Below are 16,214 nucleotides of genomic sequence, written 5' to 3'. Positions count from 1 at the left end.
GGGAAGCCCTTCCCCATCATAACTCTGGATCCCAATATGAAAAGAGAGGGAAAGATTTACAAGCCTAACAAGTTGACTTTAATACACCTCTTGCTCAGATATGACCGACAAGACTTTACCGTTGAGCCACTTGGAGTTGTATTGTGCTGTCCTAAGTGGGGGAACATTTCCAAGGCTGCGGTAAATAGCAGGATCCCGTCCAGAGAAATCAATTACAGTTGCAGCATAGAGTTCTCCTCGCGATGTGATCACAGCTGTCGAGTTATGCCGGGGGTCGTACGGGCACCGAGCCACTCCATTAATTCTGTCAATGATTTTGCTAAGATTTCCTACCTGTATTTAAAAGGAGAGAGGTACAGAGAATTCAGTTTGCCCGCAAGTACCTACAAGCAAAACCCCGATTTTAAAAAACCAGGCAGCTATAAGAAAGTACGGTCAGTGATGACTGTAAATTGATCTTTATATCCATCATTTGCCAACATAAGAAGTTGTGTCTGAGCCTCACTGATCGTATTCCTTTGTAAGAAGGGTAATTCCCCAGCCAATAAAGCCTGCAGGCCCCAACCCACTCAGTATAATCAGGTGCTCCTGCTGCTAGCACAGGTTTCTAATCTTCCATAGACACCTTCTGAATGTATACTGGCATTAAAAAATATGAAAATAAACATTGCTTTGGATCTGTTCCTGCCTCCTTTGAAGCCAGAAGGAGTTTTGCCATTTATTTTAAGGAAACATTTAAGTATTCAGCTCAGGAGATTTCACAGCTAAGCTTGTCTATATTCCCCATTTTCAACAGCATATCCAAAGTTTTCATGAGCAGCACTTTGTTCAGATCCAGCTCACTCAGAAGTTTTTTGCCCCCCACCTGCAGGCACACCCACTGCCCTAAAGCAGCCTGGAGAACAAAACCAAAACATTTTCAGATCAGCTACATTTAGAACGTATTCTCTACAGCCATGATGCCCTGCCAAATGACTGGCCTTCCCCAGAGCATGTATCCAGCCCTCTCCATCACTGCAAAAGAGGCAAAACATACCTGTCGACTGGAACACACCGGCGAAAAGGCATTGGTACCACAGGTAAAAACCTTCTTGCCATAAACAATTAGCACTCGGACATAGTTCTGGCACTCTTCCTGTAGGGACACAAGACACAGACAAAGCATTTTTGAAAAGAAGACTGTGGGGCTATTTATTACATTTTTAAAAATTGCCCGTATTGCAGCTGGAATACACCTTCCTTAGCTCTAACTCGGACTGAAGTTTGTTGCATCAAGCAGTGCACACCTGTAGGGAACTAGTGGTCTGAGTGAGCAAGCCCAATTTGCTGGTTATTTCTCTAATCATAGCCCTGCACAGTCCCTGGATAGCATGTTATCCATCAGGTTGACTCTGTATTAGCTACACAAGTGCCTCTGTCTGTGCTCTGCATAGACCAGAGGAGGAACCCTCCCTATTTTCATGATTATACTTTTGACCTATTTTTCCCAGTAATGTTGCAGATTTGACAATGTTACCCAGTCACAAATTCCAGTGAAGGACAGGGAGTCCGTCTGCACTATAATTCACACCAGTGCCAGCAGGAAAACAGCAGGAACTTCTGTTTAATAGACCAGGCTGGTCAGGAGAATCTCATGCTTGAATAGGCTGTTACTTTCTGCCTCCCACAAGGACCGTGCGCTCAGGATTTTCCATGGTAGAAGGAGTTTCTCTTTCAGGCCAGGCCGGTAAGAAATATCAAATCCTCTCTTCGCTGGTACAAACAGGCAACTCCCTCCACATGCCAGTCCCCAGAAGTGTGGGGCTCCAGACGTCCCACGTTGGGGTGGGGGTGGCAGCACAAGGTTGCAGTTGACTTTTTTTCAGAAAATCCCCTTTGTGGTGTTGGAGAGAGGCACAGTCTGTCATTCTCCCCACAGATTCGTGTCCAGAGACCTGTGGATCAGGCCAACTGTGCATCTTTGGGGAGTTAAGAAGTGGGGGAAGACGAAGCCACATTAAGGCAGGGACTTTCTAACAGTACACAGAGGGAAAGGGAGGTGCAAGACTAGCGTGCAGCTCGCACAGGCAGTACCAGAGGCTCGAGAGCCACCTGCCCCAAGGTTCATCCAAACAGCCTGATGAGAGATGTACAGAGAGTCTGGCACCCGCCTGCCCTGGGCTCTGGGGACACCACAGAGGAAAGGATTTGAGCAACAGCTAATCACCGGCACCCACAGGCTTCCAAGGGAAGAAGGTCTATTCTATTCTACTGCAAGCAGAAAAGGAAACTTGTTAGAAAAGTAACAACCTTGGCTGGGTTTTCCTGGCTGCTTTGCTTTCCTCCCTCCAATAGATCATAATTTGCCACTAAGCTGAGCTTACAGCTGCAGACACCGCTTCTCCTGCTGTACGCAGCAATCACTCTGCGAGCTGCCCTGTCTCACAGCGCTCCACGCTGTTGATCATCTCCCTGAAGACTTCATTTGCAAGATTCAGCAGTGTAAAAACACTCCCCATCGTCTGGGAGGGAAGAGGCTTGCTTAGCTGGATTACGCGCTATCTCTTTTCATTTGCTGTATGGAAATCAACTTGCTGAAGGATGGCGTTTAGCAAAACCCCACCAGTGTTAACCACAGACAAGCGACTGCAGGGGCATGAGGTGTGAGGCTTGCTTTTGACCGCAGAAGATGAGAGGGCCTGCACTTGAGCAAACCCAGGAGCACTCATCCAGCCCAGGCAGAGGCTACAGAGTAGATGCTGCCGGTGTTGAGTCTCAGCAGGAGTATGGGGGATCACATACATAAAGTCTGGCACCCGAAAATGAGAGCTTGAATTCATAGCTGGGTCAACTCGGCACTTCTTATTTCAGGAGCAGATCAGTCACGGTGACTGGGCATCAGTCTATCAAACAGGACCTTGAGAAGCACCATGCCACCTGCTGTGTGTTGAGAATAGAGATCTCATTGCTTCCTTGAGCAAGACGAAGGGCTCTCTGCCCTCTCCCATCATCGTTACAGCCTGCTGTGAGCCCTGTTAGTTATTCCCTGCCCTAGAGACATCTGCATTTGATGAGTGGGTTAAGTAATTCCTCTTTCTGGAGAGCACAGTTACTCAATCCCACATAGTATTAGGACTGTTATTTATTTAATTGCAAACTACTAGAAATTCTTGAGGGGATGCTATAAAAAAAGAAAGGTATGAGCTCCTCTCCCAACAGGGTTCTGTTTTCAGAAGATGATTGATTTGGCATCTAACCTAGAATGAAGCTCTGCACCCAAATTTCACACAGTAAGAGAGTACCCATTTGCTCTCCCTCCACATCCACCTCTCTCTGCTTCGTGCAGAGTCTGAGCATGGCTTCTGACCCAAATCAGTGATTATCATTTATGTTGCTGGACCCTTTCCTGCCCAGATACTTCAATATGTTCCCATCTAAAATTCTGTCCTGCAGAAATCTAAAATCCTCATTTGCAGAATTCTCTTCTTTCCACAGAACTGTATTAGAGATCAGCAAACTTCAATTTCTATAAAAATCTTCCCAGCTGAGAAGATAGCATACAAAAAAGAATTTCTCTGCAAGGTCATGTGCTGGATGGTCTTCGGGAGTCTACTGGCAGTGATGCATTTATTGCAGACTTTACTCCAAGGAGCAGCAGCCTGGGTTGGTAAGGATGCTGGAAGCTGGTAAAATATTATGTTATTTTAGCCTAATTAAGCATGGTTTTATTTGTGCTCATTCAGTCCAAAGCAGAAGTTATTTATTGAAACAGAGGAGAAACCATACTGAGCAAATATATCTGCTGCTGTCTGAACCTGCACCAGAATATTTAATCTGTGACTTCCAGCCCATTCCCCACTGCGGTAGCAAAGAGCAAAAGAGCACAGTCCGTGTGGATGAGGCATTAGCCTGGAAACACTTGACAGGGAACTTCAGGAAACTGGATGCACCAAGCCCACTAATTATTTCATTGGCTGCAAGAGGCAGAAATTGGGGTGACTAGCGGATGCTTTCCACTCTGCTTAAATAACAGTGCCTGTAGGCGTGGGCCATATCCAACCATAGTTATTCCTATGAATTAGCTGAGTAGGCATTTTCCCTGGACCTGCCTTACTGATGGTGGTAACAGCACTCCATGCTCCTGGAGGAAGAGCAATGATAACATATATATTTTATCTACTGGTCTCAAAGCAATGTATAATGCTCTGAAACAGATGTGTATTAGCTATTTGCTCTGTCCTCTCAAGCTGGGTGAATCGAAACACACAGGAACTACAGGACTTGCCATGGTGACACACCAAGTCAGAGAAGATCTCGAAGGGCAGCAACAAAGATCTAACTACCACACCCCGCCTCTCAAGCTTGCCTGGCCCTAATACTGTATTCATCTGTTATTTCTTTTTGCTGTACCCACTGCCAGTCATGTCAGTCTATGAAAACGTCCAGCAAAAGCAAAGAAGAAACAGAACCACATAAATGCTCCAGCTTGCAGGACTTTTCTCAAGACGCTGCTGGTGAGATTTACATTAGATCTCCTTTCTACCCTGTTCTCAAAATAACTAGAAAGGAACAGCCTCTTCTCTGTGTTCTTTAAACCAGCCTGGATTTGCTCTGAAAAAAAATCATTCAACATGCTCCTCTCTGCAACAATTCGTAGCTGAGGCAACTGGCTAGTAAAATGATCTCACACAAAATAGGAGCTATTTAATGCAGGTTCTTCCATGTGGCTGGAAAACACTAGGCATGCAGGAGGCAAAATTCAGAAGGGCTTTAATATAGCCAGAAAATCTGGCAAGCTTGAACCCAACTCTGTCCAGACGAGACAATATTTGGATGCTGCTCTCACATTATGGAGTAGACAGTTAAATCTGTGTATGATCAGTCTGCAAATCTCATCGCCAGAAGATATTATTGGGATCAAAAGATTATGGATTTAAATAAAGGGGGAAGACTGGGTATTTATATGGTTAATGAGAATAACCCAGTTATATTAGTTGGGATTATTATTAAATATATGGCAGAGCTGATAAAAGCCTGTGGCTCATCGCCAGAGCATTAAGGATATCTCCAATTTTCCTACGAATTGCATGTTACCCACTTTGGAGTTCTTGCTCCTTCCTCAAAATTACTTGATAATGGTCCCTTTTTTGAGATGCGACCTTAAATTGAGTAGATACCACTTTTCTCTAATCTAATGACCTTTGTTTTCCTGGAAAGGGAGAATACATCACTTCTAATGCTCAACCCCACAGGGCACAGGGTCTCACAGTCACTAAATGAATGAACTTCACTGAAACCCCTCCCTCCCACCCCCCTATCCTCATTTATCATAGTTTTTGCAAAACTGAGATTTAAATGTGTCTGTCTGTGAATGCTGTCATGTCCACAACCGTAGACAGGACCAGGCCTCTTTCTAGCTCACACAGATGTCAGGCTGCTTTGAAAGCACATTTCAAACCTGAGAACCAAGAGTGCTGCCCTGTTACTCCCCTCATTCATGTGGACAGACCAGCAAACGGAGGGGTTGAACTCCTGCCGGCTTCGGTTTGAGGTAAAATTCAAAAAGACATTTTCAGGATGCTGGGAATAAGCCAGCTGCAGGTGCTTCTTGAGTCATTTCATCTGTCATCTCTGAACACTGGAGTTCTGAGACGTTATAAGCCCTTAATCTCATTGTACAGATGTATTTTTCTTTGAAAGCATAACCATATATAGCCACTACTTTAATTGCCCTTTTACTTTGAATAAACTACTCAAGTCCTGTTTTCAGAGATCCCCTTTTTAATTCTTTCTTTTTTTAGGCTAACGCTATTTCATCACATACTGATATATTTTAATCATAGATTAAAAACACATTTACATGCTGTATGAGAAAAATAGCTGTTTCAGATGATTTGTTGTCCTCAGTAAAGAAGCACAAATTCCTGGAGCACAACCTGCAGTGCAGAGATCAGCCAGCAGAACCCCATCTTACCCCTTCAACAACATGTTGGAGCACAGCAAACATTTATCTGTTGCAGTTCATCCCAATTTGTTAAAAAATAATCAAGATCTAACATGTTCTCGAGCACTGTTATTAATGCGCTCTCAGATATCTATATTTATTTCTTTGAACAAACAATTCTATTAATCAGTTTAAGCCAATACCCTGACCAAGCTGTCTTTCTCCTTTGAGTGCAACAGATAGCAAAGAGAATCGCTAACGATTTTTCCAGCCAAGTTTTCTTTAATGGACTTCAAATCAAATTTGGGGGCTGATTCTGCATTGATATCTTAGCAGAAGTACTAGGAATGTAGGCTCAGATCTCTAAGAACAGTTACAAAGGGGGGAAAAGTAGCTGAGAGCCTCCCAGCTCTTCCTGTTCACCTGGGGATTGATGTGGTGCCTGTCCTACCTGGATGTCTATTATTCCTAAACGGCGTGGAGATTCCCAGCTCTGCTAGATAACCAGAGGGCACATCCTCTGTGTGACACAGAGCCACTTATGGGCCTGAAACAGCAGATTCCTCCATTAGCTCCAAACCCACTTAGGTGGGCTCTAGCCTAGGGCTAGGATTTCCTTGTAACCTTGTGTGAATCATAAGACTCCCCAGCATCAGGGCATCATACAAGAAAAGGAAGAAATTATACTGGCAATACAGTGGGACAACCAGTAGCTGGATGCCTACCAGATGTGTCTCTTGGTTCTTTCTTGCTCCAGAAGTTTTATTAGTGCATCATCTTTCTTCCGACTATACAAAGCTCTTAGGACAGCATGTAAGAGCCAGATCAATGCCATTTTCACAAACGGTTCCCTTTCACTTTTTGAAATGACAGAGCACTGCTTTTGGAAAGTTAACAAATAATTCTGTGCTTAGACAGGAGAAAGACCAAAGTGCTCTTGTTTAGAAAGTCACAACTTTCCATGCCAGCTAAAAGTCCTTAGATGTGGTGGAGGGATGTGGACTGTTATGCAGAGACAAACCAATTACAATCTGGAAGATGAGCAACTAATGAAATTAAATACATCTCTTCCTCTTCTGCTCTATCCATCACTCATTCTAACTACAACCTCTGGGAAGTATTATTTAGAAGACAGAAAGAAAGGCTTTTTTCTCTGTGTTGTCTCTCAGTGATGTGGATGTTTTGCAGGGGGCATTTTTAAGGTGCTGATCAGGATACATTTTATAAATGTTGCAAAAATAAGAATGATTACTCGTGGAAGCCTGCGTGGATCTCCAGAGACACGGCAAATAAAACATATGCAATCCTTTCAGGAAACCACAAGTTTTAGTTGATAAATATGACATAAATTAAAACAAACACCTCAGAAAAGTCTTTTTAACACCACATGACATATTGCAGAGAGTTAATTTTAAAATCAAGTTTAAGAACATATACATTAATGGATTAAAATCTGATAAATTACTGGACTGAAAAATGTCCTCAGAGTGAAATCATTCACAAACTTGCTACTCTAGCAGGGTCCCAGATGGGGTGGTACTAGCCCAGTATCAACATTTTTCCTTGCAAACATTTGTGGATAACCCAAATATTATGAAAATAGTAATTACCAGTGAAGTCAAAGCCTCACTATATATATAGTGGTATATGCTAAGCTGATGAGCTGGAACCAACAAACAAAATACATTTTTGTAAGATATTATGCATGAAAGAGCAAGGAACAAAAGGGCTCTATGTATAGACTGGGAGATTACATCCCAAGACTAGCAACTGTGAAAAGGATTCAGTGGTCACAGTGGCCAGGCAATTTTGCTTGATCTCCTATGGCAGGAGAGCTTATGAAACTGCCAGGTATATGAACAGAGGAGGGTGAATAAGAGGTGGAAGACTGTTCTAATCACACTCAGGCATTAGAGAGATTGACAAGGGAATACAGGTGAAAAATTGGAGTGTGCAGAAAACAGACACAAAAAAATATTCAAGGGCAGTAGAAAAATGACTTGGAGAAAGAGGCTTGGAGAATTCAGCTTTTTACTTCATCAAAAAGCCTAAGCACTGATTTGACAAGAGCTTATAAGTGCCTTTGTAAAAAATAAATATTGGTAACTAAAGGGTTCTTTAATCTAGTAGAGAAGGGCACAATGAGACCTAGCCACTCAAACCTGAAGCCAGATCCCCAAAGAGGAAATAAAGTACATGTTGTTAATAGGGAAGGTGATCTGCCATTAGAACAAACCAGCAAAGCACACAGCCCATTTGCTTCAGGCTTTCAGTTCAAAACTTTTTGACTTCCTTGAAAAGGTATAGCCTAATGGTACCTTCTAACCTCAGATCTAGGACCCAGATTTCTCATCTCCCTTTCCTCTGGCCAATAGGTACTCATATGTGGGGTAAGCATCATGCCATAATAATTATACTTCTGTGATATGTATTTTATGGCTTTTATTCTTTATTTTTTTTATGGTAAAGCTCTAACCATTTTAGAAGATCTTTTCCAAGCAGCAGGAAGAATCTGATTTAGATACTCAAGAGGCATAAGAATGAAGGGGAAAAAAAGCATTTTAATACACATGGTAGCTTTGAAAACCTCACCCTAAAAGACATACATTATTAAATCGGCAAGGAAAATGGACCAGTCATATAACTTACTTAAACTACTCTGTGAATTAATATAAGAGCCAAAGGCCCTCCTTATTTCTAGCCTCTGTCACCACATATCTAAGTGCCTGACAATCCAAAACATATTTATCATCAAATCATCTGTGCGAGGTAGAAAACTGCCATAAGTCAGGTTTTGACAAAGCAGAGCTGAGGCAGAGCAAGCTCTGGATCTTGTCCCATCATTGCAGAGCAGCACCAGAAATATTCACATTAGTGCTGCCCTCACTTGCTGTATTTACCCAGCCAAGGGCAGAAATGCTGGGTCAGAGCTGGACTTCTTAGCTGGAGCAGAGCACTTTACCAGCTGGAGAGGTTAACTTGGTATTTTTGGAGCTAGCACTAAGTCATTTCACAGCCGTGTAACAAACAACGAACGTGTAGACTCCCAAAGAAGGATTCAGCCATGGAGACACAGGTTAGAGTAGACACGGACTTGGGAGATCTGAGCTTACTGAGCTACTGCAGAATCCTTCTACAGCCTTTGTAGCTTACATCTTATTGTCAGATTCTTAGTCAACACCTCTGTTTGCCATTAATCGTATGTCAAGAAGTGCCTAAAAATCTGCTTCATTATTGTTCCTCAGAACTTCACACACGGTGCCCAACAAACAATTTCAAGCTCTGGATCACAATCAGCATAAACTCAGCTGTTCGGAGCATTATCCTCATGAAGGTTTTGGCAAATTCTTTGCAGTATGAGGAGGCAGCAGCAGTGAAGATACTCAGACCACTGCTTTCTTTTGGCATGACAGTAAAAAAGATAAATTGAAATTATCCTAAAATTTGCTCAGTCAAATACATGGTTTTATTTAGGGGATGACAAAATAATTCTGGGTTATAAATTCAAATTCTTCATGAACAATAGGATACAATTTAAATCTCACAAACTTTACAATGGAAGAAAAGAGCAAAATCCTTTCTTTCCACATTTTAAAGTGCAAAGACCAAAAATTCAAAAATTCCTCATGTCTTGAGTTTTGGAGTTTTTTTAATTTTGTCCAACTTTTGTCGGGTTCTTCTTCTAGTGGCTGGCCATGTTTGGTGTTCACGTAACCTAACCCATTTTGCCTCCATGAATGTTTTCCTGCATAACGTAGATCCTACATGAAACTCTAACAGATGTTTTAGGATACCCATGTTCCTGTTCTCCACAGCTACATGAAGCAAACTGTTGCCTATCCGGCTAGATTCAAGCCAGCTTTTTTGTATATATACAAGTTAATACAGTAATCACATAAAGTTTATTATATAAAATGAATGTGGTCAATGGAAGGTCATATAATCCTGTGTTTAAAGCACTGAAGCGGAACTTGGCTGAATTCCAGCGTTTTGGGCCAGCCATACAATCACTCTGCTCGACTGTCCATGTGTAAGCAAAGACTGTGCTTACCCTCTCTTATCCTTTGTCCAACTCCTTCAGTTCAGACACAACTCTTTGCCGTGTATTATTACGGACAGACAATATGATACCCTCTCAGTTGAGGTCTGAAGATTTTTGAACGGTACCGATACCACGTTTGAAAAAAAAAAAACCCACAGTATTTCTTGCTTTTATATACATGGATTTGTTTTAGCTTCCCAGAAAAGGAGCAGAAAGGACCCGTGCTTGGATTAGAAATGCCTGCAAGCTCCAGACTTCTGGGACAGCATGCCTTGGTTCAAACAATTCTTGCTTTAAACTGCATTTTAGCAGACTGCACCTGCCTTCAAAGCAGCTCTGTGAAATTCCACCTGAACAGTGTGGTTCTTCTAGCAGCGTGCTAGCAGATTCAATTCTCATGATCAGGTGAATTATACAAAGATGAACTCTTGCAAACAAGCACTGAAGCCTACGTGGCCAAATGCCAGCAGCTCACTGCTGAGTACCAATAATAAGCCAACCTACCCAGCCTCAGACCCCACTGCAAGATGTTACCCCTGGCTTGCCACCACTCTGCTCCTTGATGTGTTGCAAATTGTCCTCTCCAGCAGAGAAATCACCTTTAAATTTCATGCAGAGCAAGTCTAATAACTTGGACAGGGGGTCTTTGAAATGGCTTGCTCTGTGGTGCTTATACACTTGTGGTGGTAGATCTAAAACACTGCAAATTTACAACCTCAAGCTGGTGTCAGATGCTCCCTGTGTGCATTTCACATGATGTAAATGAATTTACCCATAGCATCATTGTAGCAAAGCAAAACTTACCTCTGTTTTCCCTTTACTTTGACAGGACCTCCTGGTGTCTTCATCTGAACCCCATGCTGTTGCCTGAGAAACCAAAATGCACAAGTCACATGACAATGCCACCAACCACCATGTCTGGAGACTCCCAAAACAAGAGCAAGTATCTCCAGCCAATTTGCATAGCCCAATTTAAAAGCAGCATTGTGACGGCAAACATGTATCTCGCTCCCACTGTGCTCACAGTGCACGCAAATGATAAATAGATGAGAAGTCCAGAGGCAGAAGCAACTGGAATGTTAACAGAGGACAGACTTTAATTTACATGTAAATACAACTCCTGATCATCATTCAACTGGAAGGTCCAAGACATAAGCCCCACACGCCAAGCCATCACCTTTTTCCAAAGAGGATAGTGCTGTATAAAAACGCCAGCTTTCATCACCAAAATGAACACCTTCCCTACAGCAAAGTCCAGTAGGTTCTGCACAAATCTGATGGTCTCCTTAAATATACCCCATAAGATTATCACCTTCTAAATAATCCGGCAGTGAAGCGAGCTGGATGAAACAACAACTGGGAGCTGACAGGCGAAATCCAGAGAGACAGGAAGCAGGGAGCAAGGTTGGATGGTGATTTGAGATATGCCAGTCAAGTGGGGTCAGATCCTGAGGTGGAGTGAAACGCATTAGGGCTGGGGGCACTATTGACCAGGGGTCAAGAGCACGTGGGATCCCCAGTCAGCTCTGACTGACTGCTTTGGGGCGGAGAAGCCCCTTCCTTCACAAGAAAAGCCAAGACCAGCAAAGCTGCATTACAGAGAACTTTTAGATTTAAAATATTCAGCAATATACCCAACCATTCAGTGCCCTCCGCAATTTTCCTCCCTTCAGCACTTTTTTTAAAATAGTGCTAACAAATTCAAGCAGGTATTGTTAGCTGGAGGTGAAAATACATATAAACATCCATACTATACATAATACATCATTCTGAGTACAAGAAAAATAGCTCTGTTACATAGGGAAAGGCCAGGCTCACAAAGTTCAGCCACAGATCCAAAGCTCCCCTAAAAGAGACAGGATTTCTTTTTTTCCCCCCAGTCCATTACCAACGCAGGAAATGGCTTCAAAGTTCAGTCCAGATCTGAACTCTTCTTGAACCTTCCCACTGCAGCCAATATATTTTTTTAAACTCCGGGCTTCCACAAAAATTGTCCCCTTGACACATGATAAATCCTGCTTTTTGCAGGACAAAGATGGGAGACTGGTAAGAAGAGGAAATAAATTTTCCCACCCTCCACTCAGGTCCACAAGAAATGCCACCATCCAGCAAATGCACTTATACACAACATTGGGGGAAAGGATATTTCTACCTCACTCAAAAAAAAAAATGGTATCTTCTCCATTAACTGAATATTCAGTTCAACTTGGCTTGAAGTAAGACTTTATGAGCACATGCAAATATCTGGTTGGAGAAGGGAAGAGCACAGATCTATCCCTGGGAGTCGCTTGGGAAATACCTCCCACGTACTGCCGTCCAATCCAGGCTGAAGGCCAAAAGCTTGTGCCTCAGAAGTGTTTTTGTGAGAGCTGGGATAAGTCCTCGCTGGAAAGGATCATTTAGCCATATCCTGAGAGGGGATACGATACGTCACTGGACGAGAGAGCTCACATCGATAAGCCATCATAGAGAGCAAGGAATTTTGAGTGATAACTCCCAGGAGCCGTTGACATCTGCAAAGCCACTGCCTAGCAGCATTTTGGTCCTCAGTCCTGAATCTAGCCCATATTCATCTAACCACAGTATCCTCACACCTTGGATCAATTTCTGACAACCTTAATACAAAAATAAATAAATAAGTAAAATCCTGAGAAGAGATTATGAGGTGGCTCTTCTTCCCCTTTGAAAAACAGACAGAGCACGCTCCATTATACAGCCCAGTTTACCTTAACAGTGCTTGACAGGACAAAATGAACACAAAAATCGTTGGTTACTTCAGCAATCAATGCTGCTTCTCTGCAAACACTCTGGGTCTTCTGGGATTGCAGCAACGCAACAGAGAAGAATTTGGCCTCCTAGGGGACACCTAGCTCTTCCTGCCAGACACCTGCACCACAGAGCTTTGCGGCATGTTGAAAACGTAGCTCAAGTCAGAGTAGCTCAAGTCAGAGCACTGGCCCCCTCCAGCTATGTTCTCAGTGCCTAACTGTTTGCTTTTATTAGGCAACATTGCCCTTCAGCTTTCTGAAGCACTACCTTGATGAGTCTAGTGATAACAGAAGTTCTTGGTGATGGCCCGAATTATACGAACATGTTGTTTGTGACTGCACCATTAGTCAGGGTGCACTTCATTAGAGCTAAGAGGATAATTAAGCAATATGTTAATCCAGAGCATGTTTTACAAGTCCCACACACGTGGGACAGGAAGGAGCTAGTTTGAGGGCTGAGTAACTCCAATGACCTCTAGTGACTCAAAGAAAATATTCATGACCCTACAAAGCAGAACATTTTGTCAAAAATAACAATATACTTGCAAAGCCAAGGAGCTAACGTGTGATCAAATAATTGTACTACAAGGTATGAGTATGCACCAGTCAGCTGATCTACGCTTAGACAAATCCTTCTGCTGGGCTTCCAGAAGCCCACACACATCTGTGGTCATGACCTTTGGGTTGGACCTAGTGGACCTAGTAAGATGTTCTCGGCAGGCTCAGACCTTTGAGCTTGGGGCTTTCACATGAGCTTTCCACCATTATTTGGTTTCTTTACTTGACTGATCAGCTGTCTTTTCAGACCAAAACATCCCACTCTTGTCATCTCTGTTCTAACAGGCTTCTCTGTGCAAACTCACTTTGTAATACTGTTGCTCTACTTCCTGCATCTCACCAATATGACCAACCCAAGGGCCTTCTTCCCAGATGAAATTTTCTTCCTCTGCCTTAGATTCATTTTACCCCAGTATCAAACTACATCCTGGACATTTGACAGAGAAACCTTCAGAAAGATCTCTCTCTTCTGGAGTACATCTGCATGTACCCATAAGTTTCTCAGTGAGGCAGACACCTACTTAACTCTTGCCTAACACTACAGCACTGTACGGGATGCTATGGACTTCTGCCTACTTACCTGATCATAATGCTTCTCAATAACCAGCCTCTTGCACACTGACATAGGTGCTTCCCCTCCCTTTCCTCATCTCACTCAATAAACCAAATTAATACTATTTCTTTTTACTGCTGAAAGCTGCCTCTGCACACTTGGATGAGGTAAAAACTGCATCTACCAGAAGTTTTTGGTCACTCATTTGGATCATCATCCTCAATTTATCATTCATTTTCTCAGTTGTATGAGACATTTTAAGTTTCCCCGCTCCAGAAAACACATCTGGGATTATTTTTGTACTTCCTGCTACACATATAAGTCAAAAGCAGTGGAGTAGACACCTCTGGACCCACATGGCAATAAAACAACTCTCATGGCATGGGTCATGGAAAACAGAGCCTGGATGAAGATGTGACAAACTTGGGAGCAAGGCAAAATACAAACACAGGACAGTATGTACTTTTTCCTAGCTGCTTCCCTGATTGCCACTTGCTTAAACAGCCAAGCAAACACTTTTTTTAGGCTGCCAGGATGTCAGCGATTCCTCCCCTTACATCCTTAACAAAAGCACTCCAGCTCCTCATGCTACCTCCTTACAAGTCCTCCAGCATTTCTTCCCTCCCTGCATGTCCAGTAGAAATGCAGTTTCTAACAGTGTTCCCAGCCACTTTGAGGACCTTCTCTACAACCACATGGCCCATGTGCAGAATGGGGGAACACCAGATTCATATGCTGTACGAATGAAACAACCAGCTCAGGGCTGCAGCTGCTGTGTGAGACAAGAGCAGTGCAAATCATGAGCAGAACTGCCCCACCACCTACACGGATGGCCATGAGAATACTAGCAACTTTGTCCCTGAACTGAAAATGCAATTAAATGTACCTGCCTTCATTCTATTTTGCATGGACACCTGGTTCTTCACATCTCTATTTCTGTTCTTCAGTTCTATGCAGGCAGGTTTTCTCAATTAAAAAAAAAGGGTGGGGTGGAGTATTGTGTGTTATTTCTGCGTCTTTAGGAAGTCACATGAAAGAGAACAATCACAGGAGAAGCAGTCATGTACCTCATGCAACACTACCCAACTAGAAATTAATAGAAATGGGCCACAATAGCTAAGCTCAGTGCATATCAGAATACTAAATGTCACGCTCTGACACAGAAAGAGTTAATGTCTTTTCTAACAAATTATGAGCATCAGTTTGCTCCCAGTTCAGACTGCAGATCAACAGTGCTCTAGAAATTCTAGCTCATCACATGCTGTCAAATCAGTTATTCAGCACACACTGCTGAGAGAAGCTTTCTAGATACATTTATTTAATTACCTGCACATCCTAGTGTTGGCATCCAAAGTACCTGCCTGTCACTAGTAAGTCCTGTTATCCCTGGTTATGTGCATCCTCAAACGCTGATGTGAAAATCTCTTCAACTTCTATGGACCAGCTTTTACATTCAGGCCAGCAATTTATAATTACTTCAAACACTACATATAAATTTAATAGCTAAGCATACACTAATCCCTGCACTGTACTTGCACAACAGAGGTTGCAGGGTTTTGTGCAAAATCAGAACATTGCTTTAAAACTGGAAAGTGAAGACTGGAAGAGAAAAGGTTACATGCATATTTATTGGGTAAATTAAACCTGTTCTTAATTTCTAAGGTCCTTTATTACAAACCTATCCATCTGTTACCAACCTCACTTCCATTAAGTACTCCATGCAAGCTACTGGCAGCCTTGCACGCCTGCGGACCGACCCAGAATCATGTTGTTCTCTTCTATTAGGGGAACAAAGTGTAATACAAAAATTTACATTGTGCATGTTTGGAAGGAGACAAAAAACCCCAAGTACAAACTTACTGCAAAAAAAAAAAAAACAAAACAAAACAACAACCCAGGGACTGATTCTGTGAGCTTCCCAGCATTTCCTAAAAGGTACTGAGTTCCTCACATTTCTCCTAACGTCAGCAGAAGCAGCACCTTGTGTCCCAGGCTCGGATCTCCAGGGATCGCCAACAGCAGGAGCTTCCATTTCCATCAGCCCTCTGCAGTGCCCACAGGAGACTTCTCAATCTGCCCACAGAGTAGGAGGTGATTTTGGCTCTCCGCTGGTGCCGTGCAGGGCACCCCGAGCAGAGCCTGCCAGTCACATCACCCTTTGCTGAGTTATGCATGAGGAAGGAGGGCAGGAGGTGTTGTGATATGACAGTTATTTGTCACTAGAGACCTGAGCCGGCAGAGCCATCTCTTTCCCTGTGTATTTATTTACCTCTTCCTTTCCAGTAACTGTACAAGGCACCAGTATGTTCAGAGAAATGTAACTTTGGGGGAAAAAAAAAAAAAAAAAGACTTGCTTGGAAGGCAGCTTCT

At 42.9% G+C, this 16,214-nt stretch overlaps 1 protein-coding gene across 4 annotated transcripts in view; it reads right to left on the bottom strand.

Moving 5' to 3' along the window:
* SEMA5B (sema domain, seven thrombospondin repeats (type 1 and type 1-like), transmembrane domain (TM) and short cytoplasmic domain, (semaphorin) 5B) overlaps positions 1–16,214 on the bottom strand; it is a 200,742-nt gene that overhangs the window by 72,064 nt on the left and 112,464 nt on the right. For all 4 annotated transcript variants that reach the window (XR_001411741.1, XM_014940038.1, XM_014940027.1 and 1 more), the window contains exons 6-8: positions 10,770–10,832; positions 1,037–1,135; positions 120–333 (exon numbers count right to left, since the gene is read on the bottom strand). Coding sequence is in view for 3 of the 4 variants with exons in the window: in XM_014940038.1 (XP_014795524.1) it covers positions 120–333; positions 1,037–1,135; positions 10,770–10,832 (376 nt within the window). In the remaining variant the exon portion in view is untranslated. The remainder of the gene's footprint in view (positions 1–119; positions 334–1,036; positions 1,136–10,769; positions 10,833–16,214) is intronic.

The sequence above is a fragment of the Calidris pugnax genome, unplaced genomic scaffold (assembly GCF_001431845.1).
Source record: "Calidris pugnax isolate Ruff unplaced genomic scaffold, ASM143184v1 scaffold21, whole genome shotgun sequence".
Lineage (NCBI taxonomy): Eukaryota > Metazoa > Chordata > Aves > Charadriiformes > Scolopacidae > Calidris > Calidris pugnax.
Note: the sequence above shows the minus strand (reverse complement) of the source record. Positions and strands in the feature narration are given on the sequence as shown.